The sequence below is a fragment of the Nycticebus coucang genome, chromosome 9 (genome assembly GCF_027406575.1).
Source record: "Nycticebus coucang isolate mNycCou1 chromosome 9, mNycCou1.pri, whole genome shotgun sequence".
Lineage (NCBI taxonomy): Eukaryota > Metazoa > Chordata > Mammalia > Primates > Lorisidae > Nycticebus > Nycticebus coucang.
This window is the reverse complement of record NC_069788.1, coordinates 19,235,478-19,257,606: the sequence shown is the minus strand read 5'-3', so window position 1 is coordinate 19,257,606 and position 22,129 is coordinate 19,235,478. Positions and strand designations below refer to the sequence as shown.

Here is a 22,129-nt window from a genome sequence, read left to right as displayed (position 1 = left end):
ATATTCTATGTTAATGATATACTATACTGTAATACACATGGTAATTATTATACATATAGCAACAGAGAAGGATAAAATACAACATCACATTGTTGCATTTGTGTTTAACAAAAACTACACACATCACTACCCTAAGCTCTCTTAGCACCTGATGCTTAAATACTGTATCTGTGGAGGTGAGGAGAGTGTAAATGCAATGCACGCTCATTTGCATTTGACCTCAGGACATAGTCTGTGCTGTTTCTATGCAGCCTAACATCACTGCTTTGCCCCACTTTCACTCTCCCGTTCATTAAAATATGTGTACTAGCTATAGCTAATTTTCACTGCAATAGATTTTAGTATGTGTGCTTTTAGTATCTTTATTATGCCAACTGTATAGTTCCCCTGATTTTAACCACTCCATATTTCTCTTCCTGCTTTTGTTATTTTAAGCAATGACACATTCTTTTTTAAAGGGGCCATGCTACTCTGCAGAACAGCTTGTCTTTCCTTGTTCTGAAAAATAATGAGCTCGGTTACTTTCTCACAGAGAGTGTTCGTTTCTCTCCTGTGAGACAGTTTTTCATCACCGGCCCTGGACAACCTTACTGTCCCTTATCGTCACTGTTCTAAAAGAGCATGTGAGGAAAGACCCTTCTACATTCATAGACCAGAGCAATGTCATGTAACAAAACCAAACGAAGCAGTGTAGAGTTGGGCGTGAATGGTGTGTACATCATTTACCTTTACTTAAAAAGAGTATTGGATAAGAGAAAAACTCAAATCAATTCAAGGTGGAGGGCTGGGGAATAAGAGATGGGGAAAGGGGAGGTGGGAGGGAGCTGGGTGTGCTTGATGGGCACAATGTTAAGGTGTATGGCACACCTCTTGGGGGTGGGACACAATTATAAGAGGGACTCTATCTAACAAATGTAAACATTGTAACTTATTTCTTTGTACCCTCAAATTAACCTGAAACAATACTAAAAAAATTTTAAGAAAAGAATATGTGAATGATCAAAAAAATTATAGTCATGCTCCTTTCAAAATTGAACTTTTTGCCTTTTTTCTAGGACTATACTTTAAAGACACAGAAAAATAAAATTTATTGAGCTCTACTCTTATTCTTTATAGATGATAATCATAGAAAAATATATTTCCATAAATTCATGACTTCAAATAAAATCAAAAACCAGAGAAGCATTTTTGAATTTAGTTGATTTAAACCAGATATAGACAGAATATCAACCATCTCTTAAAAATAAAATGCAACAGTGCATGTATATTGTAAAAAAAAATTATAGCCATATCACAGAACATAAAAGAAAGTGATATTTTTTTGTTAAGTATCCTTAAAAGTGACATTGTGATGAGGACAGTAAAAAGATTATATTCTTGGGATTTTTAAAAAAGTTTTACATGTAATTATTTTTTTAAAGACAACTTGTTTTAGGCATCATTTTTCACCATTAAAATACAGACTAGACATGTTATAGTATAAATATAAATTATCAGGTCAAGAGGTAGTTCTGGATCCTAATTTGGTTACCCCACTGACTAGAAATGTGATGGAGAAAACTTCCAACCTTCTGTGAGTCCCAGCTTTCAAATGTGAGGAATGGCTGGGATGGGCTGAATTTTGTCCCATCCAAAATTTGCATGTCAGAGCTTTGTCCCTCTCACAGACCTCAGAAAGTGATTATATTTGGAGACAGGTTCTTAAAGAAGTGGTAAGTTAAAATGAGGTCATTAGGGTGGGCTTTACTTCATTGTGGCTGTTGTCTTTATAAAAAGGGAACATTAGGACACAGTCAGAAACAGAGGGAACATGAAGGGAAGGCCAGGCCACGTAGCAGTCAAGGAGAGAGGCCGCAAAAGAAACCAAAGCTACTGACACTTTAATCCTAGACTTCTAGCCTGCAGAATTATGAGGAAATTAATTTGTGCTGCTTGAGCCATCCTGTCTCTTCTACCTGATTATGGCAGCCCAGCAAACCTGTAACATAGGCATTATGAGTTTTATAATGATTAGATATAGTTATGTATTTGTAAAGCATCTGGCACACGGTACTTGTTTAACATGTGCTAATTCGGGGGCAGCGCCTGTGGCTCAGTGAGTAGGGCGCCCGCCCCATATGCCGAGGGTGGCGGGTTCGGACCCAGCCCCGGCCAAACTGCAACCAAAAAAATAGCTGGGCGTTGTGGCGGGCGCCTGTAGTCCCAGCTCGGGAGGCTGAGGCAAGAGAATCGCGTAAGCCCAAGAGTTAGAGGTTGCTGTGAGCCGTATGACGCCACAGCACTCTACCCGAGGGCGGTACAGTGAGACTCTGTCTCTACAAAAAAAAAAAAAAAAAAAAAACGTGCTAATTCATATTGTTCTTGCTGTTGCTAGTAGTTTTATTGGGCAGGTCACTTGTAATTCCTATTTTTATCTTATCTTGAATATACATTGGTTCTTTTAGGGAAGGAGAAAAGAAATCAAGTTATATTCTGTTTCTATAACATGGTCCGTAAGACCCATGACTTAAAACTTGTTCATAGTTTTTAGAGTTATAGCAGCCTTGGAATAGGGCCTCTTTCTGGTTATGTCATTTTCTTTACATAATATCTCTGTCTCTGTTTTGCATGTGAAAAATGTCCGTATAATTAGAATTGCTCTTAGAAACAAATCCATATATGTTATAAAATTAGTACTTGACGCATAATTGGTGTTCATTACACTGCAGTTATGATTACTGCTTTTTTGATTTATTTTTTAACTCTTTTTTTCAGTCTGAGGCTAGAACAGCTTCTCCTGGCACACCCTCTGTGTCTCATGTTTTGTTACCTTGCCTTTCTGCTTTCCTGAGAAGCCCATGGTGTATCTTCCTTGATTTGGTCCCTACTTCCTCCCAGTGCTCACGCACTTGCTTCCCTCCTGGCGGTAGAAGTCCCTGCCCAGGGAAACTATGACCTTGGCTGGGATGTGATTTCCCAAAGATGTGATTTGTGTCTTGCCCTCAAACCAGTTATTTCGGAGGTTAAAATGCTAAAGAAAAATGTCAAAATGCCTCATGTCCATGTCTTGAGTTAAGCAAAGAAAGTGAGACTTTATTAGTAAGCATCCCAGAGACCTTAAAATACTCATGTGCATTTTGTATATTCAGAGACATACCTGTGATATAGGCGTTCCCCAATTTGTTTGATAATGCTTTGATTTTGGTCAGTTATTTGTAAAAGTGTGTATTCTAGACTTTGGTACTTCTGACCTAATGAAGATAGAACCTTTTAAAAACCTCTTATTTAACTTTTACAGTTCTCTGTTTAGGTCTCTTTGCTTTCATTTTTACTGGCTTTAAGTAGAGACTTCTTTTTACTAATAATCCATTGCCATAACCGAACAATTTATTTTAGTCCATATACTGGAGTATGGCTATGGTATGTGTTTTAAAGTATCACTTAACAAAATGAAAAAAAGGCAGAGTGAGGTTAAATCCATAATGAAAAAATGTTACATCTACAACAAAAAAGGAGAATATGAGTTTTACTTATTATGACATGGGCAAAATAATTTTTATCTGATATTGATGAGCATTTGTGGATAGGGTCACTTTCAAATATAGCTTTTAAAAATATTAATAGCATATATTATTCTATGTGGAATATTTTAAAATCTATTAAAATGGGTAATTTTCATTTTCTTTATGGTTTTATGGGTGTTACAAATTTCTATAGCATATATATTTTACTTTGTTTTATCAAAAATATTACCACTTTATTTGATTTTTGTAGCTCCTCTAAATGGGAAAAAATATGAGGTTTTCAGAGTTTCTGTGTAAATCTCCTTATATAAATTTTCAAAAATGTAACCCCTGTAATAGTCTATCCCCAGACATCCCCAGTACATTTTTAGGACATACAGAAAAGCTTGACAGACATCAACCGGCACATATGCACATTGCATACTAATCAAGATAACTTCAATTTTAAAATGACAAGGACAGTATCCAGAGGTATAGTCTTTGCTAACCATACGATTAAGCTGAAAAGAAAAGTGTATCTTACCTGATCATCAGTGTATACTTTTGTCCATCATCCACTCTAATAGTAGTGTTAATACTCTTTAATGTTGCTTCACCAGTACAGGAAAAGTGGTACTATAGGGAAAAGAAAAAAAAAAAAAAAAAAACATTTTTAGTATGAAATGAATATAGATTATTATCTCTGTACTTTATAATTTACTAATACTTTGTATGTTGCTTTAGAGATAGAAAATTTGAAACTTAAAGAGAAGTGACAGCTAAAAGTATACACCTAATAAGCATTACGATTAAAACACATAAAAATTTGAGTATTACATACGTATACACACACATACATACATTTATGCACACGCACATTCTTTTTTAGTATTCTGGGGAACTTGGTTAAAAAAGTCAAATTCTTCTCTTAGCAGAAAGCAAATATTATTAGCAAGTTACCTTACATAATAGCAGCTGAGCAAGGCAAAGACTAGTTAATATAATGCAATCTATAGGATTGTTAATGCTACAGGAGGGGAAATTAGAAGCTTGTGGAAGTTAACTATTTCAAGCTTTCTGAGGCCAGAGGGCATCTAGGGCCATTTGTAGCACTAATGGGCCAACTTAGTCATGGTCTATAGATGGGAAATCATTTCTATACCAGCTGTGATTGACCAGGTATCTTCCAAATTTCATGGGTGGGCTACAGTGGCTTATAAATCCTCTAGGCAAGTGTACGCCTGTATGTATATTGACTATATTGTGGTTCTTTTCCAGAGAGGGGCTTTAAAGTTTTTATGATATCTGCAAGAGATTTATCATCCACATATGCATTAAAAAGACAGTTGCATCGTGTTTTATAACTCATGCCCCCCAGTTATACTCAATTTAATGTACCTACATCTTCTCACATGCAGTCCAAAGATAAAAATCATGCTATATATCTTAACTTTTTATGATTCTTTGGCCACTGCAAAAGATTGTTTTCCTTTATAAAATTATCTACTGCAAGCTAATTTTAAGCCTATGTAAAACATCATTGAGATTTTAAAAAACAAATGAACTGACATGCACTTTTCAGGAAAGTCAGTTTTATAACATTTGGTTATGCATTCTTCTTAAGCAGTGTGTCACTCTGTAAACGTCAGAGATTACAGAATTCTTACTCTATGTACATGACACAACCAAGTTTACAAAAGAGTACACTTAATACATTTTACAATGGCGGATAATAATTTAGCTATGCCTATGTTTAATACTCTAAAATCTACATTGCTAGTTATTTAAGATAAAATGATAAAATTAGAAAAATTTTAATTTAAAAAATACATTAGAAAATTACTTAGTAGGTATTACTGCATCTTACCAATTCTCTGCTATTTTCAGGGCTGTTGAAGTTAAACATAGATGAACTATTTTATAGATAACTCTATTACTTTATTTTTTTCTTTTATTATAAATAGCTCTTATATGATATCCATAAAACAATAGCACCATCTATAGCAACTGCCTCCTCATAAAGCAAAACAAACAATAAACAAAAATCTATGAAATATTATCACCTCTGTTAGTGAGAGGTGGAAACTGAGGTGGAGTGATTTGCCTTTAGGCAGGGAGGGTCATGGAGTTGTAATACAGCTAATAAGCAAGGTGACTGGCATTTGACTCTAGATAATGGATGCATTTGCTTATGTCCTCAGTACATTAATAAGTCAATAACATTTATTTCACAAAGTAGTACACTGAACCTCATAACTGCATCAATGTACAAAGTTATGATTTAATAAATAATATTTGTTTCAAAAATTAAATTTGAAATAAGATTTCCTAAAACTCCACTTTTCCTAAATTATTATTATTATTATTTTGAGACAGAGTCTCACTCTGTTGCCTAGGATAGAGTGCTATGGCCTCTGCCTAGCTCACAGCAACCTCAAACGCCTAGGCTCAAGCAACCCTTCTGCTTCAGCCTCCTGAGTCATTGGAACTACAGGCACCCACCACAAAACCTGGCTGATTTTTCTATTTTTAATAGAGATGGGGTCTTACCCTTGCTTAGGCTGATCTCAAACTCTTGAGCAAGGGATCCTCTTCCCTCAGCATCCCAGAGTGCTAGGAACAGAAGTGAGCCACTGTGCCTGACCTAAATTTTTCTTTCAAACAATTCACATTTCTAGAATTTGAATAGGTCTTAAATTATGATCACTCTAAAAGTTCAATCATAAATATAGCATTGTAAAAATTATAATGTAAATGCATTCCACATATGATTATACTTTTAAAATAGATGAGGAAATGGAAGGATAGTCTCACAAATCATAGGAGAACAAGAAAATTCTTAAAATTATGATGATAGAATAATATGGAGATTTCCTCTAAGTCATCCAAGGAAACAATGATATATAGTGGAAAGAACATGGATTTTTGGAGTTATATAGCAAAGTAAAAATTCCCGATTTACCATCATTAAAGATTTAGCAGAACATATGTAATACATAAAAACTTGGAGAGCCTCCATTTTGCCTGCAGGATCTTTGTAAGATGCAGAACGAAAACAGCTAACCCTCATCCATGAGTATTATACCCCAGTGCAAGAGAATGGGGACCAGAAACCCCATTCTTGGCAAGGGAAAATACCCCCAGAAAAGGGAAAAAACAGAGGAATAAGCTGAGCAAAGCAGAATAAAAACAGTTTAGCAAGTTTACTTTTAAACTAGCAGTTAAAATTACTTGTCTGAGCAGTTTCTGCTTTTACTAGAAACTTGGCCTATAAGGGATACAGCTTGTAAACACCCCTGCTGGGTAAGTACTCTGAAGAACAATGGCCATAGCAGAATCTGCATGCAAGGCCTGGGAAGGAACATTAACCAGGCCAACCCCTGTCCAGTCAACAGTCAAAGCAAATACCCACTGTGGGGATTTGTACTATGGCCAGGGCAGATATCAAGGGAATAGCTCTAGCCCTGAGATATGGGCAGCAGGGCTCATACCCTAACAACAGAGGGAAATGCCTCCAGATGGAGATAAGGGTAAAATTCCTCTTTTCCACTGAATCTTCAGAGGAGACCTGATGCCATTGCATCTGCTCCATAGAGAAATTAGGGGGGTCTGACCTCCCTCAAGGAATCTGTGTGGGGGACCACAAAAAGGAGGCTGGCCCCATACAAGGCTCAGGTTCCAGATTTCTTGAGCCTGTCAAGACCTTTAAAGTTAATGATTATAGAGGGAATAAGAACTAACATGCTGGATGGCGCCTGTGGCTCAAGGAGTAGGGCGCTGGTCCCATATGCCGGAGGTGGCGGGTTCAAACCCAGCCCCGGCCAAAAACCACAAAAAAAAAAAAACAAAAACAAAAAAACAAGAACTAACATGCTTACTCAGAGAAACTGCTGATGTTTTATTCCCTTCCTCAGCTTACCCTTTTGGCTAAAAGAGAAAATAACCTTCAATAAAAACTGGGTGGAACAAGCACTAAGAGCCACTCACTGAAACACCAGAAGCTACCAGTGGTCCCTGTGTCCTACTCTTTATCTCTTGCCACTTTTAACTTTATTATTTCCTCAATCATCACTGGTGCCACAGTTCTTAAAGGACCCTGCCACCAGGGTGGGACCCTGGCACCCCAGATATATTCATTTTTGTGTTCCATGTGCATTTACTTATTTACTCATTTATGCCATTTACTTCCCAACCTTTATTCATTTACTAATCTAAACCACAACAATTTTTATACTCTCCTAGGTTAGTAAGTTTTCTATACTATTCTCCAGAATAGTAGAAGCAAGAATGTTTTTATTCATTCATGTATTTGTTTACTCATTCATTCAACAAATATTTATCACCAGTCACTATGCTACCCGGAAAAACTTTAGGTTAGAAAACTTTAACACAAAGGACTTGCAAGGTCTCAAAACTCCTAAATGGCCGAGCTGAGATTTAAACTCTGATCACTAGCTCTTAAATTCATGATCTTAATACATTGTCATAAGATGAAGACTGAGAAATAATTGCAACTCAATAAAAAATAGTAATTATTATTATAGACATATCAACATATACTCTTTTTCATAAAAACAGAGACATTTTTCTTTTCACTCATTAATTTTATAATTCCTGTATATCTTGGTTTATTACTGTGAATTTATTTTTCCCCGTAGCATAGTGACTGGTGATAAATATTTGTTGAATGAATGAGTAAACAAATACATGAATGAATAAAAACATTCTTACTTTTCCTATTCTGCTATGTCTGGTTGGCCTTTATTTACAATGTCATAAATTATGTTAAATTGTGTATATTGCTTAAGATCGATGAGCATTTATAGTATGTCAAACAAGTAGAACTTAGCTTATTTGAACTATAAGGTATGTATGTCACCCTTTTATGGAAATTCATGGTGTGTTTACTTAAATCACATCATAAAAGAAATGATAGACAAAATACAATGAGTGGTAGAAGCGGAGGTGGGGAAGCTGTGACCTCAAGGGTACTTGTGGCCCTAGAGATCCCCATATACAGTCTTTCACTAAATCCAGTCTTCACAGAACAAATCCCTTTATGGAAAGGATCTGTTCTGTAAAATTTGGATTCAGTCAGAAGGCCACATTGAAGGATCCAGAAAGCCCGTGGCTCTAAGGCTGGAGGTTCTCACCTCAACCTGAGTTAAAGACCTTGTTGCAATGATGACTGTGATGTCTCTCCTAAGCTGAGTGTATAGAACAGGAATATGAAGAGATATGTTAAGGTAGAATGATGGTGGGGAAATAGCATGCACTTTCAAATCAAGATTGACTTCAAAATTTTTATTAGCCATGTAATTGTACACTTTTAGTAGAGGATGGTTATAATGTTTACCAAGTATTAAACCAGCAATCTCAAACTTTGTGATCTCAGAATCCACTTGCCCTGTTAAAAATTACTGAGAACCCTAAAGAATTCCTGTTTACTGGATTATCTCAATAAATACTAAACATTAAAAGAGAGATTTTTAAAATTAAGAAATGAATAAGCACATGTTATATTAGTGACCTCAGAGAAACTGTACCATACACTTAAGAGAGTGAAAGTAAAAAAGCCAAATTACACATTTTAGTATTATTGTGAAAATGCTATGTTTTCTTTTCAGGACCCTCTGACAAAATATTCATTCTCAGGGTTTTCCAAACCATACTTGTCTTTAAGGTTATAAAAAAAAGGCAAGAGGGACTTTACCTAACAATTGCAATCAGTGTAACTGACTTATTGTACCCTCAATGAATCCCCAACAATAAAAAAAAAAAAAAATTTATTTTTACCAAAAAAAAAAAAAAAAAAAAGGCAACAATTATTTTCATTGAGAAATTGGTCAATATAAAAGTGGAAGAAAAGTTGAAAACAGAAAATGAGAATGTTAATTGAAATAATGTACTGCTTGATATAAAGACATTGAACAGGAAAAAAGTACAAACATAGAGCAAGAAACATCCTGGTGGTGAGCGTAAAAGACAGAGTTAAATTTAAATTTCATTTTGACAGTAACCACTAAAGCAGAAAATTGGACAAACTTCCTAAAATGTTCTTTAAATTAAGTGAACTGAATGACTTACCTTTAAAGTACCATTTTCAATAAACAGCTGAATGAAATTGGAGTCTTGAGTGCCATAGAGCAGGAGGCCAGAGGAGCCGAAGGTCTGAAATTCTAGGGAGATGTTATTGTGTGGATTTATATACACGTTCTGAAATTCTAGGTAGGAATCTCCATAATAATGGACACAATTGAAATCTGTGGAATCAGAAGGAAAATACAATTTAATTTGGTACACATAATACTTGGTTTTCACATTATTAATGTTAGCATTTTCTGAAATGTCTCTGATATGACTCTTCTGCCCATTTGAAGCTTGGGCACTTTCTTCGGCCTAATCACAGTGGTTGATGTCGTGATTTCTTTACATTTAAGGCCTTCATGATAATATTTTCTTGGAAAGCAAGTATGTCCAGATGATCAACCTTCGACACTGCTTTTATTTAGATTTTATGTTACTGGTGAACAAAATTCGTAAATTATAATTTGTGTAGCTATTATTGTTAATTTGATTGTGTTGGTTTGTAATGGGATGATAAAGATTATGGAGAAGCATAGATTGTATCCATACTCTGTATGATCAAGCTTCTAAGCACATCTCTGTCTCTGAGCTTCTGGATGCTATTTTAATAAGTCATAATATTTCAAATAAAATTTTGAGAAACGAACAAAATACTGTCATTGAATTTTTAAAATCTATGAATATGAGATTAATGAAGCTCAGTTTATTTTTTGATTAAATTATTAATTGCTTTTATTTTATTTTTTTTGTAGAGAAAGAGTCTCACTTTTATGGCCTTCGGTAGAGTGCCATGACATCACAGGACTCACAGCAACCTCCAGCTCTTGGGCTTCTGCGATTCTACTGCCTCAGTCTCCCGAGTAGCTGGGACTACAGGTGCCCACCACAACGCCCAGTTATTTTTTGGTTGCAGTTCAGCCAGGGCTGGGTTTGAACCCACCACCCTTGGTATGTGGGGCTGGCGCCCCACTCACTGAGCCACAGGCGCTTTTATTATTATTAAAAGTGATTTCTGGCTTGATAAATACTTAACTGATTGTTGTTTGTTGATGACATTCCTGAAACTAGGGGTTGGCATATCTCCCTTTTTCACTTCCTTCTGTTGCTCTTTTTTGTGACCCACATATATACACAAGCTCTCTTTTAAAACTTTCAAAAACTTTCATAATTAATAGGGAGAGATTATTTATGAAATAGCTGAGTGTAGTTTGCTGTCCATTATAGTAAAACACTGTTTTTTGAATCTGTACCTTAAAACTTCAATAGATTTCATATCCTATGTGATATAACTTTACTTGGAGAACGGAACAGAAAGAGAGAACGGAAAGAGAGGAAGTTAACAACTTAATGGGACATCTCAAGCAACTGGAAAAGGAAGAACATTCCAACCCCAAACCCAGTAGAAGAAAAGAAATAACCAAGATTGGTATTTCAATTGGTATTTCAACATTCCAACCCCAAACCCAGTAGAAGAAAAGAAATAACCAAGATTATATTTTAGAAATTTTTTCAATGAAGCTTTACAAGAACTCATTATGCTAAATGCTCAAACCTGTAAAAATTTCTAAAATATAATCATTTACTTCAGATTTTCATATTTCTGAGAATAAAGTTTTTGTAATATTCATTAAGGAATTTTTGGATTTCTGAGGAGTTTGTTATTTCGTCTTTGTTGTTTCTGATTGATGAGATTAGAGATTTTACTATTTTTTTCTGATTAGATTGGCCAAAGATTTATCTATTTTATTGACCTTTTCAAAAAAACAGCTTTTTCATTTATTGATCTGTTGTATTATTCTTTTGTTTTCAATTTCATTTAATTCTGCTCTAATTTTGGTTATTTCTTTTCTTCTACTGGGTTTGGGGTTGGAATGTTCTTCCTTTTCCAGTTGCTTGAGATGTCCCATTAAGTTGTTAACTTCCTCTCTTTCCGTTCTCTTGAGGAAGGCTTGCAGTGCTATAAATTTCCCTCTTAGAACTGCCTTTGCGGTGTCCCAGAGGTTCTGATCGTTTGTGTCTTCATAGTCGTTTTGTTCCAAAAAATTGGCGATTTCTTTCTTAATCTCATCTCTGACCCAGCTATCATTCAGCATAAGGTTATTTAAGTTCCATGTTTTTGTATGAGTACACAGAGTCCTGTTGTTACTCAGCTCAAGTTTTTTTCCATGGTGGTCTGAAAAGATGCAAGAAATAATTTCTATTCCTTTAAATTAACTGAGTTAGACTTGTGACCTAAGATGTGATTGATTTTGGAGTAGGTTCCGTGGGCTGATGAGAAGTATGTGTATTCAGTTTTGTTGGGATGAAATGTTCTGTAGATGTCTGCTAAATCCAGATATTGGATGGTTAGATTTAAATCTAAAATTTCTTTGCTCAGCTTCTTATTGGAGGATTGATCCAATACTGCCAAAGGAGTGTTGAAATCTCCAACTATTATGGAGCTAGAGGAAATCAAATTGCTCATGTCAGTTAGAGTTTCTCTTATAAATTGAGGTGCATTCTGTTTGGGTGCATAGATATTAATAATTGAAATCTCATCATATTGAGTATTACCCTTAACAAATATGAAGTGACCATTCTTGTCCTTCCTTATTTTTGTTGGTTTAAAGCCTATTGCATCTGCAAATACAATTGTGACCCCTGCTTTTTTCTGAGTACCATTTGCCTGAAATATGGATGACCATCCCTTCACCCTGAGTCTGTATTTGTCTTTTAAGTTAAATGTGAGTCTTGTATGCAACAAATATCTGGCCTGAATTTTTGTATCCAGTCAGCCAACCTATGCCTCGTTAGAGGACAGTTTAGGCCGTTCACATTGATGGAGAACATTGATAAGTCTGGTGAAATTTTGGGTATGAAAATCTGAAGGAAATTGACCGATACTTGGAAGCATGTCACCTTCCAAGACTTAGCCAGAATCAAGTGGAAATGCTGAACAGGCCCATTTCAAGTTCGGAAATAGCATCAACCATACAAAACCTCCCTAAAAAGAAAAGCCCGGGACCAGATGGTTTCACGTCAGAATTCTACCAAACCTTTAAAGAGGAATTAGTACCTATATTACTCAACCTGTTCCAAAAGTTAGAAAAAGAAGGAAGACGACCCAACACGTTCTATGAAGCAAAAATCACCCTGATCCCCAAACCAGGAAAAGACCCAACAAGAAAAGAAAATTATAGACCAATATCACTAATGAATATAGATGCAAAAATATTCAACAAGATCCTAACAAACAGAATCCAGAAACACATCAAACAAATTATACATCATGACGAAGTTGGTTTTATCCCAGGGTCTCAAGGCTGGTTCAATATTCGTAAATCTATAAATGTAACTCAGCACATAAACAAATTAAAAAACAAAGACCATATGATTCTCTCAATCGATGCAGAAAAAGCTTTTGATATCCAGCATCCCTTTATGATCAGAACACTTAAGAAAATTGGTATAGAAGGGACATTTCTTAAACTGATAGAGGCCATCTACAGCAAACCCACAGCCAATATCATATTGAGTGGAGTTAAATTGGAATCATTTCCACTCAGATCAGGAACTAGACAAGGCTGCCCATTGTATCCATTGCTTTTTAACATTGTAATGGAAGTATTAGCCACAGCAATTTGAATCTGTACCTTAAAACTAGGTATTAGGGAGCAATTAGGGAGGAAAAGGTGACCAAGTGTATCCATATAGGGTCAGAAGAGATCAAACTTTTGCTCTTCGCAGATAATATGATTGTATATCTGGAAAACACTAGGGACTCTACTACAAAACTCTTAGAAGTGATCAAGGAATACAGCAGCGTCTCAGGTTACAAAATCAACATTCATAAATCGGTAGCCTTTATATATACCAATGATAGTCAAGTTGAAAAAACAGTTAAGGACTCTATCCCATTCACAGTAGTGCCAAAGAAGACGAAATATTTGGGAATTTATCTAACAAAGGACATGAAAGATCTCTATAAAGAGAACTATGAAACTCTAAGAAAAGAAATAGCAGAAAATGTCAACAAATGGAAAAACATACCATGCTCATGGCTGGGAAGAATCATCATTAAAGTGTCCATACTACCCAAAGCAATATATAATTTCAACGCAATCCCTATTAAAGCTCCACTGTCATACTTTAAAGATCTTGAAAAAACAATACTTCATTTTATATGGAATCAGAAAAAACCTCAAATAGCCAAGACATTACTCAGAAATAAAAACAAAGCAGGAGGAATCACGCTACCAGACCTCAGACTTTACTACAAATTGATAGTGATCAAAACAGCATGGTATTGGCACAAAGACAGAGAAGTAGATGTCTGGAACAGAATAGAGAACCAAGAGATGAATCCAGCTAATTACCATTATTTGATCTTTGACAAGCCAATTAAAAACATTCAGTGGGGAAAAGATTCCCTATTTAACAAATGGTGCTGGGTGAACTGGCTGGCAACCTGTAGAAGACTGAAAATGGACCCACACCTTTCACCATTAACTTAGATAGACTCTCACTGGATAAAAGATTTAAACTTAAGACATGAAACTATAAAAATACTAGAGGAGAGTGCAGGGAAAAGCCTTGAAGAAATCAGGCTGGGCAAGTATTTTATGAGGAGGACTCCCTGGGGCAATTGAAGCAGCTTCAAAAATACACTACTGGGACTTGATCAAACTAAAAAGCTTCTGCACAGCCAAGAATACAGTAAGTAAAGCAAGCAAACAGCCCTCAGAATGGGAGAAGATATTTGCAGGTTATGTCTCTGACAAAGGTTTAATAACCAGAATCCACAGAGAACTCAAAGGCATTAGCAAGAAAAGAACGAGGGATCCCATCGCAGGCTGGACAAGGGATTTGAATAGAAACTTCTCTGAAGAAGACAGGCGTGCAGCCTTCAGACATATGAAAAAATGCTCATCATCTTTAATCATCAGAGAAATGCAAATCAAAACTACTTTGAGATACCATCTAACTCCAGTGAGACTAGCCTATATCAAAAAATCTCAAAACCAGAAATGTTGGCGTGGATGTGGAGAAAGGGAACACTTTTGCACTGCTGGTGGGAATGCAAACTAATACATGCCTTTTGGAAAGATATATGGAGAACACTTAGAGATCTAAAAATAGAGCTGCCATTCAATACTGCAATTCCTCTACTGGGCATATACCCAAAAGACTAAAAATCACATCATAACAAAGATATTTGTACTAGAATGTTTATTGCAGCCCTATTCATAATTGCTAAGTCATGGAAAAAGCCCAAGTGCCCACTGATCCACGATTGGATTAATAAATTGTGGTATATGTACACCATGGAATATTATGCAGCCTTAAAGAAAGATGGAGACTTTACCTCTTTCATGTTTACATGGATGGAGCTGGAACATATTCTTCTTAGTAAAGTGTCTCAAGAATGGAAGAGAAAGTACCCAATGTACTCAGCCCTAGTATGAGACTAATTTAGGGCTTTCACATGAAAGCTATAACCCAGTTACAACCTAAGAATAGGGGGAAGAGGGAAAGGAAGGGGGGTGTGGGGTAGAGGGTGGGAGATTGGTGGGATTACACCTGCGGTGCATCTTACAAGGGTATATGTGAAACTTAGTAAATGTGGAATGTAAATGTCTTAGCACAATAACTAAGAAAATGCCAGGAAGGCTATGTTAACCAGTGTGATGAAAATATGTCAAACGGTCTATGAAGCTAGTGTATGATGCCCCATGATCATATCTATGTATACAACTATGATTTAATAAAAAAATAAATAAAATAAAAAATAAACATTTAGTCCTAAAAGAATTTCTTTTTTTTACTAGAAATTGAAGTTTCAAAATACTGCCAAAACCATTTGTACTTTACAGACATAAAAGAGTATGTGTGTGTGTGTTTAATCAAGGAATTCATTAGTGATGGATCTTTTAAGATTGAAAACAATATCCTTTTAATTTTTACATTCTAATTTTTTTGGTTATTGTGTGACATAGAGTAATACCTTTTCTTACAAACTTTGGATGGTGATCTTTCATTGAAAGCATAGTGCAATTAAATTTCACACATTAAATAGTTTAAAAATGAAATAGTTTAGGAATTTTATGTGAATGAATTTAGAATTTAGGCACATATCCATTTGATTTAAAATTCATATTGTGAAAAATGTAAAATATTTGCAAAGATTAACTTTACAAGATGAATATACCCAATATTGGTGAGGTACATATTTTAACATTTTTGGAAAGAAATAAATTGTGCAATGGAAACAGCTAACTTAAAAACCCCTTAATTTTACTAAGATATATATTTTTACAGACTAAAATTTTAAAAATTAAGTGGTTTTCTCTTCATGTTGCCAGTTATCTGTATAGAAACCAACACGTGCACTCAATTGCAAGTGACCTGAGTGCAGTTTGGTTCATCATTTTACCCCCAGTACCCAGCATAATAGGTGATTTTGTCAAACAAGTGAAAGCACTTACTATCTCTTAGGTAAAATATAATTACTTTTGTTTAAATGCACATGGAAAATTATATTCTATATAGTTAGGTTTAAATTTAAAAGTGTCAATAAAATATTTTGTATAGTGTGTTCAATCATATTTATGGTGTTTCATATTCAAATATAGGCATACATATTTTATTTTATACTTCCTTTATTAAAAGTCTTAATCAGATGAGAGTAATAGTTTTATCTGGTGCAAAAATGGGTTTGTGAAAAAAATAAGTATAGAGTCTACTTCCAGTAAAGGTGGGTTAAAGTAAAATAATAATTCTACACATTTTTCATTATCTAGAATTAAATAAAACATTTCTGCCTTTTAGTTTTATCTTTCTAAAGAGAAGAATATTTATCTAAATTGTATGAACTCATTATGATTATACCTCTCTACTGAAAAGGAAGAGCTTTAAACAAAATAGAAGAATAATAAGATAAATATATTTTAGAATATGCAAATACTAGGGTTTCTGAGGTCTGTGCATGTGTATGTACATGTAAATACAGAAAAAACAAAACAAATTGGTATGATATTTAGTTCTTTGAGAAGTAATGAAGATTCACTCTAACACTACATTTTCCTTTTACTAAAACAAATACATAGTTAGAAAAGGGTAAAGGAATCTTAGCTTGAGCCATTTCTCAGTTTAATGGTTAGCAGATCATAAAATTCTAAATAGATTTTAAAGAACGGAGTCGTTTTATAGTTAATGATCTCTACATAAGATTAAATGTGAAAGTTGGAATATTATGAGAGAATAATTGAATACCAGGGTTTTCTATAAGACTGATAGTTTGATAATGACTCTATAATGACTATATGGTTTAAGTAAAGATATATATGATTTAGCCCTATGTTTAGTAGGTTATTTTCAATGTCAGTCTAATCCATAAATAACCATTAAAAGAATTGCTCTTTAGAGAGTGTAATTCCAGCTGAATGTTAAGAAGTGTTTTGCAACTAAAATGTAAAATGAATTTTTATTCCATATTTCTTGAAAGTAATATCTAGAAAAAAAGTTAAAGTGAACATTTGTAACATATATGCATGAGGGGTTTTCATGCATATGTGCAACTTTTTCTGTTAATGAAGTATTAATTTGAGAAAAACTTATATATAACATTTAAATATAATTAATAGAGAAAGGTTTATAAGAAATGTTTATAAGAAAAACTATAATGTTTATAAAGAAAAACTATATCACATTGTAATTCTTGATTCTATTAGTAAGCAAATCAGCAATCATTTATTAGGCACATATTTTTTTAATGTGGCTCTCTTAATTTGTGGATTTCTAAAAAGAAAAACTTGCATTTTATAATTACAAAATACTTTTATGTTTAATATACTTTACACTGTCATGTCCCACAAATTGTGTCTAGTTCATTTTTGGTTCCAGCTTTACATAATCCATTTTATTTCATCCCTATTAGATTAATAAAGCAGGAAAGTGTAAGAAAATTAACATTTACCTGTTTACTATGTGGTAGGTTTTGTAAGTTTTTTCATACATGCTTCTTGAAATATTGATTTTTTTTCTGGCAATTTATGACAAATTAAGAAGTTTTTGTATGAACTAAGCATATTTCAAAATAAATAGTGAAATATTTGTTTTTTTCAAAGATTTCCACAGATTGATTAGTCCATTGACTATGTCAATAATTTATATAGCTCACAATATTGTAGAGTAAGTATTGATTATATAATACAAAAAGAGTTCTAAAAATGACCAATAATGCTGAAATTAAACAGTTTAAGATTTGAAGTTTCCTTAGGGTAGCCAAAGTAAGTAAAGTAAGTTAATACAGACATAGCTAGAGGCAGATTTTAAGAAAATAGATGATTGCAAGGAAAGCTTTAGGAAAAAATATTCAAGTAGTTGAAATTTTTTTTTCTAAAAGCAATCAACAATGTTTTTGAAAGGAAGCAGATCTGTGATCAGAATTTTTTTACCAACCAAAAAACCAAACCATTAATAGCAATCTGTAAGGATGGTAAGTAATTCTTTCTAAAATAAAAAATCACACCATTACCCCACTTAAAAATATTGCTGCCCATTGTTTATAACGCAAGTGTTTAGTATTCACCCTGCATAGAACTGTTCTATGTCTCCCTTTTGCCTTTTAAGGTGGAATACCAATCATTCTAGGGTAACACAGAGAACAGACATCCTGCATTTATTCATCTGTACCACCAGTTGGCTATGCAGTGCCCTTCCATGTACATTTCCTTTGCTGCTGGAATCATTATCCTATTCCATTGGACAGACTTTCGCCCAGACCCATCAAACTCTGAGTTAATTAGCTTCATGGGGTGTCTTGGTATAGGAAAGCGCAAGTCCTAACTGCTGTTCTTCTTAGAGATTGTGTTATTTTTTGTCCTGTTGTCTTTTATATAAATGTTGGAATTAGTTATATATGCAAACATCCTATTACGTGGTATGGAAACTCTCACCAAAAATGGGTTTAACTTCCACTGATTTTAATATAAAAAGTACACGTTTAGTTGATCTTTGAACAGCATGAGTTTTCACTGTGCAGTTCTGCTTATACACTGATTTCTTTTCAATAACACAGCCAGCACTGCTGATTGGTGGGTTCTGAACCCCAACCAAATGAGGATAGAAAATCTGGTACACACAGTATTTGAAACCGTCTTTCATGGAAGACCTACCCTTTTTGCATATGTGAGTTCTACCGGTTCTGCAGTGTCCAGTGTGGGACTTGGGCATGCATAGGAGGGAGGGTGATGTGGCTGAGGACGGGTCACTGGGAGGTTGGGGAGGGGGTTCCTGGACCGAATCCCTCACAGTTTCTAAGAGATGATTAAGTGGTATCTTTGTGATACTTTACCTTTCTGTAGAAGGACATTGTATATATCTCTATTACATCAGGGCTTCTAAAACAGTTTTAATATAATTTCATCATTTTTCTTCATAAAGATCATGTGCTTATTTTCTTAGGTTAATTTAGAGAATTCTTATGGGTTTCTTGACATTTTAAACAGTTGTTTTGTAACATATCTGTGTATTTGTGCTATTCATTATATGGATATATAGAAATGCAACTTACTGATATATATTAAGCAACCTTTTTGAAATCTTATCATCTGAGTGAAATGAGATTTTTCATTCTTTTGTTTCCAATTCTTAAAATACCTTACTAGGTTATTACCTTGCCTAGGATGATCAGAAACAACATTGAACTGAATGATAATGAGATTCTGTTTCTCATTTTGATTTTGCAGGGAAGGCTTTTAAACTCTCACCTTTGAGTATAATATTTTGCTCTTCTTTTCTAATTGATATTTTTTAACCATTAAGGAACTTTTCTTCTATTCTTAGTTTGGTAGAAATTCTTAGCAGAACCTAGTATTAATTATATGGTCTTTCATTTACTTATATGATTATGTTGTAAACAAGTTTGATATTGTCAACCATTATTTTATCACAGGAATAAATCCAAATTGCTTATGATTTGTAAACATATAGGATTTAATTTGCAAGAATTCATGTTTAGGATATTGGCATCTATACTGATGGCTGAAATTGCCTTTGAATTTTTATTTTTCATGGTGCCCTTTTAGATTGTCATAGTGAAATTTTACTTAGCTTCATTAAATAAATTTGGAAACGTGAGTTTTCCTTTGTAATTTCTTTTTGTTGTTGTTAAGCAGGCCTGTGCAGGGTTCAAATCCATCCCCCTGGTACATAGGGCCAGTACTCTAACCACTGAGCTTTGGGCACCCAGCATCTTTTTTAATTTCTGAACTTTAGTTGACCCAAGCCCCAAATGCTATGTCAAACTACAAAATTGTGAGCTTCAAATATCCTAAAATAACTATGAAAGATTTCAGTTTAATATAGTGATTAGGAATTAGAATGTTAGAAATGTAGTAACTTGCAAGGAGACTTTGTTTTAGTATTGATTTGTTCATTTACTCTGTGTTCCCCCAGAAAAGTCATTTCACTTCTCCACTTTACTTATAAAATCTAATTTTTCTTAGGATTGCTGGGCTCAATTATACACAATTTATCTCTTAAACTTGTGGGATTTTTGATAAATCTTTTAACCTTCTCATATTCAGTTCAACATTGACAGAACATATAATAATTAATATTGTTGAATTCACAAAGAGGATCCCACCTTCTAATGAATTCTAGAATGTTTTATAAGCTAGTTTCTGAGCATTGATCTTCCCCCAAAAGTAATTTATAATAATTAAATTCTTAGAAAATTGGAATAAATGAAGATAATCTAAAATTAAGTTATGTTTAACCTTTAAGATGGCCTGTCTGATCTTTTATCTTCTTCTCCTTCTACTGTTTAATGTATAAAGGATATCATAGGATATATGAGATTTTTATAGGTTGGCTCTAAATATGACCACTGCTCATAATATCTATTAATGAGGAATATATATTTCCATAGTGAAATGAGAAAATGACAACACCTGGGAAGTCTTATTGCATTCTTAAATGTTTCATCTTCTTGACCAACTAGTTTACAGTTGCAAAAGTAGTGACTCAGAGGATTTTTATGATGTTGCAGGGCTCGAGCATTCTCCTGAATGACCCTTATTCAGATTTAGGATGGATGCATTGTTTCAATGCTGAGATATCCTTGTATTTACTTTTTTTTTTTTTACGATTTTGACACATTCCACTTTCTATTTAGAAGATTAGTGATAACAAACCAAAGACCCAATACCTTTCACATTAGTAACAATGAAAAAAATACTTAGAAATATATTTTAAATGTTTGTACTACCCAAAGTGATCCCCAGATTGAATGTAATCCCCATTAAAACACTAATATCATTTTATACAGCTCTAGAAAAATAATTCTATGCTTCATATGGAACCAGAACAGAACTCAAATAGCCAAAGCAATCTTAAGCAAAAAGGGCAAATTGGGAGCCATTACTTCAACAGACTTCAACCTATATTATAAGGGTATAGTAACTAAAAGAGCATGGTACTGCTTGTCTCAAAGAACAGAGACAGAGACCGATGGATCAGGAGAGAAAACCAACATATAAAACCATCCTCATATTGTCATCTTATATTTGACAAAGCAAACAAAAACATACACTGGGGAAAAGAACCCCTATTTAATAAATGGTGCTGAGAATACTGGATAGTCAAATGTACAGACTAAAAAAGGATGTGCACCTTTCATCAGTCACAACAATTAATTCATGATAGATAACAGACTTAAACCTAAGGCATGAAACTATAAGAATTCTAGATGAAAATGTTGGAAAAACTTACAGTCATCACACTAAGCAAAGAATTTATGACAAAGACCCCCAAAGCAATCACAGCAACAATACAAATTAACAAATAGCCCCCAATTAAGTTAAAAAGCTCCTTCACAGTCAAGGGGGAAATCAATGGAGCAAAGAGAAAACTTACAGAATGGGAGAAAATATTTGAATACTGTACAGCTAATAAAAGACCAATAACCAGACTCTATAAAGAACTTAAACAAATCAGTACAAAAAAGAAACAATAATATTATAGTTGGCAAAGACATAAACAGAAACTTTTCAAAAGAAGATAGACTAATGAACAACAAAGATATGAAAAATGCTCAAGATCTCTACTCATCAGGGAAATGGAAATCAGAAACACAACGAGGTATCCCTTAACTCCAGTGAGAATGGCTTTATCAAAAATCCCAAAACAACAGATGCTGGCATGGATGTTGGATTCTGCTGGTGGGATTACACACTAGGACAACTTCGATGGAAAGTCATACGGAGATACCTCAAAGAACTAAAAGTAGACCTACTATTTGATTCCACAGTCCCACTATTCAGTATTTGCCTAAAGGAAAAAATGTCATTTTATCAAAAAGACACATGCATTCGAATGTTTATGGTCACAATCACGAAGATGAGGAAGCAATGCAAGTGCCCATCCATGCATGAGTGGATTAATAAAGCGTGGCGTGTGTATAACATGGAGTACACTCAGCCACAATAAAAAACGGTGAACTAATACCTTTTGTATCAACCTGGATGGAACTGGAGTCTATTCTTCTAAGTGAAGTTTCACAAGACTAGAAAAACAAG

General features: G+C 34.2%; 1 protein-coding gene across 1 annotated transcript in view; it reads right to left on the bottom strand.

Moving 5' to 3' along the window:
- Window positions 1-22,129, bottom strand: part of EYS (eyes shut homolog) — a 1,685,250-nt gene that overhangs the window by 646,668 nt on the left and 1,016,453 nt on the right. Inside the window, 2 exon segments of the mRNA XM_053601630.1 lie at window positions 4,027-4,118; window positions 9,570-9,745. Of these exon segments, the coding sequence (XP_053457605.1) occupies window positions 4,027-4,118; window positions 9,570-9,745 (268 nt within the window).